Source organism: Austrofundulus limnaeus, unplaced genomic scaffold (assembly GCF_001266775.1).
Source record: "Austrofundulus limnaeus strain Quisiro unplaced genomic scaffold, Austrofundulus_limnaeus-1.0 Scaffold56, whole genome shotgun sequence".
In the NCBI taxonomy this organism is placed as follows: Eukaryota; Metazoa; Chordata; class Actinopteri; order Cyprinodontiformes; family Rivulidae; genus Austrofundulus; species Austrofundulus limnaeus.
Genome location: NW_013952458.1, coordinates 376,095 through 388,088, shown reverse-complemented (window position 1 = coordinate 388,088; position 11,994 = coordinate 376,095). Strand labels below are relative to the sequence as shown.

At 39.0% G+C, this 11,994-nt stretch overlaps 2 protein-coding genes across 2 annotated transcripts in view; both read right to left on the bottom strand.

The window, feature by feature from the left end:
• Positions 1-417, bottom strand: part of tuft1b (tuftelin 1b) — a 24,663-nt gene extending 24,246 nt beyond the window's left edge. Inside the window, exon 1 of the mRNA XM_014009220.1 lies at positions 303-417. Coding sequence (XP_013864674.1) covers positions 303-398 — 96 coding nt within the window. The 5' untranslated portion in view covers positions 399-417. The remainder of the gene's footprint in view (positions 1-302) is intronic.
• A 5,997-nt stretch (positions 418-6,414) lies between these two features.
• The window catches only part of cgnb (cingulin b), a gene marked incomplete in the record, with an annotated part of 25,652 nt that continues 20,072 nt past the window's right edge, over positions 6,415-11,994 (bottom strand). The window contains 7 exon segments of the mRNA XM_014009219.1: positions 6,415-7,390; positions 8,464-8,627; positions 8,924-9,032; positions 9,669-9,787; positions 9,867-9,950; positions 10,034-10,123; positions 10,227-10,388. Coding sequence (XP_013864673.1) covers positions 7,300-7,390; positions 8,464-8,627; positions 8,924-9,032; positions 9,669-9,787; positions 9,867-9,950; positions 10,034-10,123; positions 10,227-10,388 — 819 coding nt within the window.

Here is an 11,994-nt window from a genome sequence, read left to right as displayed (position 1 = left end):
ATGTAATATATAAATACTGTCATGATTTGTCTCTTCTGTTTATTTCTCTGTTTTCATTGAACCTTTTCCCCCTCAGCTTCAAACTTCAAATTTTGGTAATCTGATATTTTAGAAACAGAAATGTGAATATGTAGTTGTTGCCGATTTTACCTTCTGTTCTAATTTAACAACTCATTTACCAATTCATTGTTATGCAAAATTTCACTAAACTCATCCAGAACTCTATTTACATTGCATTTTTTAGCAGAAAATGCAATTTCTATAGCTAGCTTTCTAATYTATCCAACTAAACTGTGTCTGACCTCAGAGAAGCTGATCTTTCTCTCCTCAGCGTTTGTGTTGAACCACAGCTTTTTAGACTCTGTGGTYTGCCTGATCTTTTTCCACAGGGTTCCCATCTGGCGCCTCTCTTCATTTTTTTTCCTCCCAACAAACTTTCCTCATCTTCCTTTTCCTGAAAAAAACAGTAGAGAACCTTTGGAGATCTGCAGCCTGTAGCTTCCTCTGCACTGCGGCTAATTCTGTCGGACCTTTAAATAGGATCTAGTCCTGTTTGATAAGAGTCCTGCCACTCATCAGCTGGCTTCCTGTTAGGCCTTTGGATGAACTCATTAACCTTTAGTGGCTCATGGCCTGAAGGTTGTGACATTCAGCCCGACACATCAACCCAGAGATGTGATGTGTTGGAACAGCTTGACAAGTGAGAACAAGATTTCATATCAGATTAAACAAATTTTCAATGAGAGATTAGTGTGAACTGCATGTTGTTAAAGCAAAAACAAACAGAACAGAGAAAAAGACGGGGAAACAGCAGAGGATTAAAGGCCTTGCACAAGCCTGCACAAATAAAGGTGGAGGCAGATGTGAACGCTTCATCTTTCCCACTCAAATTGTGTATGCTGGTTTGAGGATTTGAACCTGCAACCTCTTCAATCACAGGCTCTGGCCACAACTTCCCCCAGAGAGAGAGTTAAAGATTATAGAGCTTAAAGCAGGAAAAGGCTCGCCTAAGGGAGGTTGCAGAAAAATAGCTAAAAGTAGACATCAGCTAAAATCAACAAAAAGTTTAGGCTAAAAATAGCAAAACATTTGCTAAAAGGTAAAAGTAAGAAAGTGTTGCTACAAGCTGAAAAGAGGCAAAATACTAGTTAAAAAGTGTCAAAAGGGATCTAGAAGCTAAAAGTAGCAAAAATACAGCTAAAAGTGACAAAACGTTATTYTAAAGCAAAAAGTATCAAAAGGCTAGATGGCTAAAAAGTGAAAACACAAAAGTAAAAGCACAACACTAGCTACAAGCCTAAAATAGCAGAGCAGTAGCCAAAAGCTAAAAAATAGCAACATGCTGGCTAAAAGTGGCAAAAGGCTATATCTAAGGTCTAAGTGTATAAAAATATTAGTTTAATGCTAAAAGTAGCAAAAGGCTAGTAAAAGCAGCTATAAATATCTAAAGGCTAAAAATAAAAATGCTAAAAGCAGCTAGACTGGCTAAAGGATAAAGGTAGCAAGATAGCTAAATGCTAAAATCAGCAATTGGCTATCGGATAAAGTAGCAAAATATTAGTTTAATGCTAAGGTAGCAAAAGCCTAAAGCAACTAAAGACTTCTAAAGGCTGAAAGTAACAAAATGGTAGCAAAATGCTAAACGCAGCAAAATTATTAAAGGATAAAAAGTAGCAAATTGATACCAAATAGTAAACTAAGAGCTCATGCGATTTCATTAAAAAAATTCTTTAGATACATGTTTTTTGTGGCAGAAAAGTTCATAAACAAAGTTAAATACCCTAAAAAAGCATGTTTAAAAAAATCCTATTGATATTCTAAACTCAAATCTTTTTTCACTTTCCATCCGGCAGGTGTGCTTTTACCAAAATAAATCTATAAAACATAATCCCACTTCATTTCTCTACTTCACCATTCTTCTGCTGTTGTTGACATCATGTTATTCAACTTTACATCTTTTTTTCAGCCTCCTGTCTTTCATCAGTCAGTTACTTGGACCGTGAAATCGAGATAAAAGCTTCCATTCTGTCWGCATCACTGGAATACAATAACTGGTAAATACAGCTTTGTGTGACCAACATTTAGAGGTGAACAGATGTATGAAAATGATCTAAATTCTAAAGGCAGCTTGTTTTAAAAGTTTCAACCCAAAACAAACACGTGATGAATTGACTTGAACATTGTTTGGCTGCTGTTAGGTCATTTGTATGACTTTGATTTTACAAGATTTAAATGTAAGCGCATCGTAATTACTGAAACTAAAGCTCCTCCATTTCAGCCTGATTTATGATTGGTKTAAAAGCTAACAGAAGCTCCAAAGAAGAGGAAACTCTGGGAAATCAGATGAGTTGAATATAAAGAAGGGGAGACTGGTGGAGTCATTATAACAGCTCGATGTCTTCTGTAATTACTCTAAACCATCTGAGGATTACAGACTCCATGTCTGGACAAGAGAAACTTATCTGGAGCTAAAAATAAAAACACACAGAGTTATTTTAGAAGCTTTGTAGAAGAAGCCAAATAAAGTGATTTGAAAAAAAAAACTTGTTTCTTTATCAGAATCTGTGTTTATCTTTAGTTCAGATCTTTTAAAGTGAGCTTTTGTGGAAAGTGAGCGGTTAATATCTTACCTGTTGTAGGTGGCTTCTTGAACAATCTAGTGACATTAAGTTTCTTTAACTGCCTCCTTTCTGCTTTTTGATTTTTCCAGCATCTCCCCTTTCACCAGACATGATTTTCAGAACTCCTGACATCATCTTTGCAACATTCAGTTTATGTTCTGCTTTAAGCAATTTAGATATTCTTCAGGTCTGGCAGATTAAAAAAAAATCAACAAAATCCTGGGATATGTTAAGATAAGGAGTGTAGCATTTTCCTGCATATAAATAATCATTTCTGATTAGAAAAAAAAAACACCACCAAATGAAGACCCCAAACCCAGATCCAAACCAGTGGTTATTCCTATGTTGCGGGTGTTTCGGAGAAACTGAGATGTGTATTTTCTAAACATGATGTCCCAGTGGCTTTCAAACCCCAAAACACATTACGGCAAAGGCTGGTTCACCCCAAAGATCCGGTGCCCCGGCACAAACAGAGCAATGTTGTATATGCTGTTAAGTGCCAGGAGGACTGCGACCAGTTATACATCGGGTAAACAAAGCAGCCACTGTTCAAAAGAATGTCCCAACACAGACGAGCTACATCTAATGGCCAGAACTCTGCAGTTTTCACTCATTTACAGGCCAGCGGTCACTCTTTCAGAGATGAGGATGTTCTCATTCTTGATAGAGAGGAACGTTGGTTTGAGAGAGGAGTAAAAGAAGCCATTTTTGTGAAGAAAGACCGTCCATCATTAAACAGAGGTGGAGACCTCCGTTTTCAGTTGTCCCCCTCCTACAGTGCTGCTATTGCCAGTATCACTCCACCCCCTGTTAACAATAAGTGTTAATTAGGTGTCAACGATAGCCATGTGATGTGAGTATCAGTCACATGGAGGCAGGGCTTAAAAGCCTGAATTTTGCCTGAAACTCTCAGACTGAAGAAGTCTCTTGGAGGAGAGACGAAATGTTTCATTAGAGAAGAACCCGTCCAGAAGACCTATGCAATTTTTTTTTTTTTTTTTACCTGGATTACTGAGATGCATCAGGAAATTTCTGATTAGATTTCACTTGTTCCTATGACAACGGCTCAAAGAGGAAGAAAACCCCCACTTTAACTTCAGACTATTTCTAAAGACTTTTACATGGAACTTCCTTTGTGACTCGAATTAACATCTCTTACACAAACCCCCACCAGACGTCCTGACGCCTTACTGTTAATAGATAAGAATTGCCACATTCCTGTTCCGAACCCCACAAGTTCTGTTGCTTCCATCCCCCATAAGCACAGGACTGTTGGTTCCTCTTCAAAGGGATCATAAATGCCTTTAACCAGACTCTTCAGTGACTGAGAACAAAGGACCTACATTCTTCATTAAATGTGAAAAAAGGAGAAAAGATAAAGGAATCTGTGTATCTAATGTTTTCTGTCTTGTTGCAAAGAATGTCATCTAATCCATTTTTCTTACAGGAAAGAACTAAAAAGACCATAAAAGATCTACTAAGTTTTACTTAGTTAACTATTCAATAGCTGTGTGTATTGTGGTGTTAATTGTTTTGATGAGATGTTTTCCTGAAGAAGATGTGTGTTTTATTCCATGATTTAATCCTTAGAAACTTAGGACTTGAATTTTAATAAAGTGTGACACTCTTATTTTACTGAGGCAAGAAGATGTCTCTCCCTTTAATTAGATGTGAGATAATTAAACAAAAACACTCTCTTTTTATTTGTCCTGAAGTAAAGTTTTCCCTCCAAAACAGATTTGATTTGTTAAAAAACTTTTCCTGTATAGGTGTAACATTTTTATTGGCCAACTAAAACCTTGACTCTGCCCATAACAGAGGTTTTAAAAAGTTAGAAGTCAAAGCAGAAGACCAAACAGAAGAAGACCGACAGAGAAAAAAGAGTTTTTCAACATCAGAAGTCAGAAACATCTTTCCAGAAGCTCAGCAGAGGCCCTCCCTGCCAGCCCCTCCCCATGGGCTGGGCAGGATGGTGGCCCTTCTGCATCTCCCGCTGGGTTGAACGAACAGCCAACGTTTAATATCGACTCAACATCTGAGTTTGATTTTATAGAAGTTAAATAAGCTAATTGTAATTCATGCGTCGGTTTTAGTTCGTTTTCTATACAAAGTTGAAATCAAATTAAGAAGTCTTGCAGCCGCCTGGGGAGGACCGGACCACGTTGTCAYCAGGGAGTGACCCCCTTCTCTGACCACGGGACCAGTTGAGTTTTACAGGCAGACCGCCTGACATCCAGCTTGCATGGAGAGCCTACCTGGGAGACGACCCCCCAGAGATGACCTTCAATCGCTGACTTCCCCTCCTGGTACGTGGCGGAACAAACGGGTAAAAGTGAACATTTGTCCTGGTGACAAACAGGTGCTCAGACGTAATTTGATTATCTTTGAATGAGATTTTGTAAACTAAATGATTTTTCTCCCTAATTTAACTAGGACCCCCCCTTAAATCCTCAGCTAAAAGCAAAACTCACCTCACCTCACTCCAAACCTCAAACTCACCTCTCACTGTTTGTTTGTTTATTCACTTGTCAGTTTTACCTGGTTCAACATGTCATCACTTCTTACCATAGTTGTAAATACATTTAATCTGTAAATAAATGGCCAGTGGAGAACGTGCCAACATAAGCTAATGTCACTTTTGTGTCTTGATAAAAAGTATTATTGGTTCTGATAAGGACAAGGACTCATCAAACGATTTTGGGTACATTTATTGTGAGACTGATTACAATAAAGTTACAGGTTTTCGTCTCTTTCCTGGGTTAAATTTTGATCAAATTAAGAGCGTGGTGCCTCGAGGTCAGATAATTAGCTTTTTAGAATATACTCAAAACCCCTACAGGAGCAAAACTTATTAATAAGGGTCRTCACCTCACTGTTGATGCTGACTGACATTCTGTAAAAAGCCTTCGGACATGAACCAGCATGCTGACTGTGGAACAGCAGAGACAGGAAGCAGAGAAACCCTCCTTCATCTTATGTTCTGTGCTTCACTTGCCTCAGGATGGTTATATCATACATCAAACAAGTCAGTGCTGCTGTCAGTCTGTGTCACATTAAAGCCCAACATTGACTCAGCGGTTTTCACTTTTGTGTTGAAATAAATATAGGTTTAGGACAAAAACATGTGTCTGTAAATCAGTTTCACCACTTATAAATGGGTGTCATTTAGCGACAGACCTAATTGTCTCCTCTTTGTTCCCATTTACCCCTCCTATATGAACAAGAGAGAGGAAAAATATAAAACACAGACAAATGTGCACAAAAATCCTCCATAATCATTAGAAGCAAACCGTGAAGAGTTACTAATAAGTAAAACTTATTAAAGTAAAACTGAAAAAGAGCATAATTAGAGGTTAAAATTAGTTATACTGGACTTTAAACACAGTGTTTCAGGTGTTCCTTGGAGGACTTTAAATTCAGAATGAGGCTCAACTTGTCAAATTTGCCAAATATTCATTTTAACATAATAAAAATTGATCAAACTTTCGTGTTTTATGTGATACAGCATCTCACAAAAGTGAGCACTCGCCTCACATTTGTGTAAATATTTTATTATATCTTTTCAAGGGAGAATACTGAAGATGTGTTACTTTGATGCAATGTAAAATAATCAGTGTACAGCTTATACCCTCAAAAGAACTCAACATGGTAATAAACGTATAAACCTCTGGCAATAAAAGTGTGGGGTGTACTCATGTTTGTGAGACACTGTAAATGTTGTGGATATCGTCTTTTTGAGTCTCTGGGACAAACGCTTGCTTAAATGTCAAGTAGAATAAAATAAAAATAAAAATACAAAAAGCAGGAAAATGTTTTTATTTTGTGATCAAGTTTCTGTCAAAAACAAAAAACTTGAGGAATCTATGCGGTCAAATTCGAGATCCGTGTTTAATTTAACAACCTTACATTTCCTACAACGCAACAAACACCTTTAAAAACACCATTAGAGGATTATAATTAATATTCACCAAAAACAGCAAAGTGCAAAATGAGTGAAAACTGCTTATAAATCTGACTTAATGAGTCCTTCAGCAGGAATGCAGCGACGCAGGTTCAGGCATGCAGGAGAAATACGATTTAAATCCTCACAAACTGAAGTGAAAACGTGAAGCTCTCTGTAAGGCATCGGAGTGAAGACGTGCACGTGAATCAAACCACGAGTATTAATGCGGGTAAACTTTAAAAAAAGAAAAGTTGTTGAAGCTGTTAGTGTATGACTGATTGTCTGAAATACAGTGTAAATAAAAAAATAATAAAAATAAACAAAGGCTCAGTTTGAAGGCCTAAAACTGTCACAGTCAAAACATCACTTTAAACACAAAAACTCTTTTAGAGTCACTAATAGAAATAAATTATCATGCTAACGCCTACAGGTTATATTTCTTTGGTTGAGATATGAAATCGACTGTATGACCTGAACGTGCTGCTGTAGTATCACCATTAACACAACGAACACAAACCACAGTGATTGTCCTTTTTTAACTAATTAAACTATAAAAAGAAAAATGATCAGATCCATGATGACAGAATAAAAAGAAATCTAATCATCCCGACCAGGTGTCTCAGTTCAACTAAAAAGTAAAAAAACCTCTACATGAGGAGGCTCTGTAACCAAAAACGTCTCTCCTGGATCTTCTTGTGCTCTTCGGTCGTCGGCAGGTTTGGAGGCGACTCTGGCTCAGGATGGAGGTGAAGCWGCTCCGTCCTCCTCGTCAGAGCTCAAAGCGGAGGAGCTCAGAGCGGTGCGGTGCGTCTGCTGGGACTTCCTCCTGAGGGGATGCAAAAATTATAGATTTATGTGCGACAGTGCTGCTCACCGTTTTCAGCTACTTATTACAGAGCGCCATCTAGTGTTAAGAAGACACACTGCGTCAATGACATGAATAAAATGACTRGATAAGAGTTTACAGCTGATCCACATTTGGAGCCAACTGAAATCAAGATGGCCGCCACAGCCAACTGACCAGCAAACTGTAAATCAATCATTATTACAGATATTGAACTRTAATTTGGCATGGTCGCTAACATATTTTCTGCACAATACATTTCTGCTTAAAACTTCAGCATTGAACGTCGGTTAGCAAAATATCTTGTGAACTATTGAACASCTTTTAACGAAACTTTCAGAAATCCATCATTAACTCTACGTCTGAAGCTCATTGACGTTTTGAAATCAACCCGATTCAAGATGGCCGCCACAGCTTACAAAAATGGTTGTAGCTCAGCCAATTTTACAGATACTGAGATGAAATTTGGAGTGGTAGTAGCTGAGAGTCATCCTCATCATGGTCTCTGATTGCTAGTAAATTCTGCAAAAGCTCACAATGTTACACAAAAATGTTTGAATGGCTAAAACTATTATATAATGCTAAACTTTTAGTTTCATATGGAAGGTTTGAAGAAGTGGTCCTCAGTCCTGGAGGAATACTATCCTGCATGTTCTAGACCAGGGGTTCTCAAACCTTTTGGGTCTGGGGACCCCTTACAATGGTGAAAAAAATTCCAGGGACCCCCCTCATAAACCCCATGCTGTTTTAAATGATAATTTATTGTCATTTCAACCCTTAAATGCCATGGGAATATATATTTTTTATTTAGTTTGTTATGTTTGTTTTATTTGTTCATTGTTCTCCATGCATTTTTAAAAACAAAAACCAAATTAACAATTTAGTGACATTTTCTGAGGACCCCCAAGGTACCTCTCACGGACCCCTGGGGGTCCAGGGACCCCCGTTTGAGAAGCCCTGTTCTAGAAATGTCTCTGCTTCAACATGGCTGATTTACAATGAACAAAATGAAATATGCTTTAAAAAGGTTTCTGGAGATCGTGACGAAGACCTACTTGAGTTCACTCTCCAGTGCCGAGACTTTAGCCCGCCCTGCTTCCTGGAGCTCCTGCTGCTCCTCCAAGTCCCTGAGGAGTTTCCGGCGCACCCCCTCCAGGCGCTCCACCTCCCCCTCGCTCTCGTCCACCTGCCGTTTCAGGGCCTTGACGCGGAGGGTCAGCTGAGGAAAAGGCAGGGGGTCAGAGGTGAAGACGTGGGCTGCTAAGGGAGCTGAGCTCTAAGGCCTCAGGTTGACTGGGGGATTTCTAAAAAAAAAAAAATGGAGGTTCTGGTTCTATCAGAAAATATTAAAGGAGCTGAGGGGTGAAGAGTCAGGGGTCAGTCTGGGGACAGAGAAGGGTTTGGTTTGGGTCGAGAGGTAAGGAGATCTAAATAAATTAGTAAACTGAAGTCAGAACCATAAAAACTGAAATGGAAACTAAATAAATTAGAAGTAAATGAAGCAGATCGTCACACCTGATCCCTCTGCTCAACATGTTGGCTCCTCTCCTGGTCCAAAGTGGCGTTCAGCTCCTTCAGCTTCCTCTCCACTCGTCTCTGGGACGCCTGGATGCTCGACTTCTCTCTGCGACACAACATTTTACCAACATTTCTGGGTGAAGGCAACCTAAAGCGTGGTATTTTACTAGCTTTGTCACTGTTCGTATTGTGCACACAGCTGATAGCTGGAGCACTGACATCATGAAATCATCCTTTATTTAAACTTTATGACATTTAAAACGTTCATTTTGAACTGTTTCACATGCAGGATTTGCCTTTTGCTTTGATCATTTTTCTGGCTGTTGTGCTGAAACTTGAATTTTATTTCTTTTATTCAACAAGTTATTTTACTTAAACTAAAACATCAGAAAACAATGGTGGTATTTTAATGTTATTATATGCCTTAGATGTTTGTAGCACTTGTTTCTCTTATGGTCACAAAAAACCCTAAACATAAAAAAAACTGTCTAGTTGGTAAATAAATGTAATTTTTTTACAGATTAGAGCAAAAGGAGAGAAAGAAAACAACAATCTAGTTTACAAGTGATGCATCTTGTTCCATTTTGACTTTTATCCTGGTAAACATTCAGTTTTGTTTGATTTATAAACATTAACTTTGAGACTTTCATAGAATCTGTTAGTTTTTTGTGACCGTTTCATCAATAAGAAGAATTTCATGATGCAACAAATTTACTTTATCTTATCTTGGAGCGTGTTATACCGTTCTTCACTGCGTAGTCTCTCCTCCAGCTCCTGAATCTTCTTCTCCAGCAGGGCGAGTCCAGTCGAGGGTCGGGTCTGCCCCTCCATGTCGGCCACGCGGGTCTTTAGCTCCTTCACCTGCAGCGAGATGGACATGGTGACATTTAAAAACAAAAACAGCCTTTGATGRACAGCGTGGGCGGGGCTATGGGAGTACCTGTCGCTCCAGCGCGCTCTTGTCCATCTCCAGGTCGTGTCTCGCCGAGCGCTCCTGCATCAGCTCCGATCGAAGCTGGTCCACCTGAGGGAGAAAAGAAAACCGCTCAGACCCCGCCGGCGCTTCCCGCGAGTTTTAAGAGAGGTGAAAACGTTTCGATGAGTCACCTGATCTCTGCTTCGGTTTATGCGATCGTTCAGAAGCTCCGCGCTGCTTTTCTCCTCGTCCAACTCGATCTCCAGAGTTTTAACTTTGTCCTGTCAACACAAACTACCTTATTTCCCACCTCATCCGATTCTCGCGCACGCCATCTCTGCTATTTTTACTCCCAGTCGTGACCTTTGACCCTACAAGTCTCACCTCTAGCACTCGGATCTCGCGGCCGCGGTCGGTGTGCGTGCTCTTCTCCGACTCCAGCTCACTCTCCAAATGCTTGAGGCGGTTGTTGAGGAGGTCCCTCTCCAGCTGAGCGCTGTCTCGCTCCTCGCTGCACGCCAGCAGATCCTTCTTCAAACGGGAAACCTAAAAAAATAAATAAATGAACAAGATGATTTACACAATATTAATCACTTTACGAGACGGACCAAAACAGTCAATAGTCACTGTGCAACATGAAAAAAATTAAATTTCTTCAGATGCTAATGAATGTCTTYAGTGAACACAAACTAAACAAAACCAGATAAACTGAAATGTTCAGCTGCAAAAACACACATCAAGCAGATTCTAGGAAAAACATTTCGCTTTTTAAAACTAGAGTAATTTGTCATGTCAGTTCAGAAACACTTGGAGAGCGTAAAGAGGGAAAAAGTGATGCAACACAGATGTAAGGAYGCCTGCTTCTCAACTTTAAAAAGCCAAGATGGCATCAAATTCAATTWATGTTCTTCTAAAAACATTAAAACTTTTCTCAAAATCTGACATTTTGGACTGTAGTGGTCACCTCGAGGTGGAATAAAGACCTCCTTTAAAGAGAGAACTCTGTTCCAGTTAAAGTCATAACAGGTTTTCTTAAACAACAAAGAGACATTTTCTTCTTATTAATCAGATAGTAAACAGAATAATCTTTATTTATTCAAAATTTTATCAATGTATAAAAAGAAAACACAAAACGAATGTTATTACAATGTTTTATTGTGCTTTGATCTAAATCACTGCTTGAACTTTAACTGTGAAACCACAGTAATTGATTATAGATTTTTAAGTTTAAATATTTTACTTTCCTAAACTTTGCGTTATGTTGAAGCTTTATTTTGAAACATTTTATAATTATTTTTATCTGAATCATTATAACGAGTGTTCTATATGAAATAATTCATTTTTAAGTTTTCAGTAAATCATTCTTTAAGTGTTCTTTAAAGTGTCTCACCAGAGAACGAGCTGTACGACTGTGCAGACGTCAACAATTTTGTTTAAGACAAACAACACCTGGCAGTCCTTCACTAACCTTCCTCTCCTTTAAAACTAACATCTCTGAACGAACACAGTCAGTCTGTGGAGATGTTGGAAAGCCAACGCTCTGGTGCTTCACGAGGACGCAGCTGGCTCTCCGAGGAGAACCAGCCTGGCTGTGAGAGGATTAACCCATTGAGTCAAAGGAAGACCCTCTCAGCCTGAACAGACCACCACTCGGTCTCGTTTATTTTGAGCTTACCAAAGTTCCTCATAGAGAAACTTGTTTTGAAACTTCCGAGCGGAAGTATTTTCTATTTTTGAGACGGATACCGTAAAGCGCCTCGTCTCTGATCTTCGAGCAGCAGCCAGAAGACGCTGAAAAAGTAACGTAAACACGTCTGGAAAGTGTCAGACTGGATGAGGTTCTGAGAAGTTCTTCACCAAATTGGACGATCTTTCCTCCGACTTGAGTCGTGGTGGGTGAGACTAACCCGGTCAAGGTAACGGCTGTTTGTTACGGAGCGTACCTGAGGTTTTGGCTGAATTCGATGACGTCTGCCCTTTCTGGTTAAAATCCACATTCTTTAAAGGTTCAAGTTAAAACTAACTAATCTTCTTCCTCCTTCCTTTCCTCTTAAAGCTGCCCTGCAAAAACTTTAGAAAAGTGTCACAAACAAATGGTTTATTAACATCTAAACCTCAAAGTTTGTTGTTAAACTTTTCATAGGAAATTAAT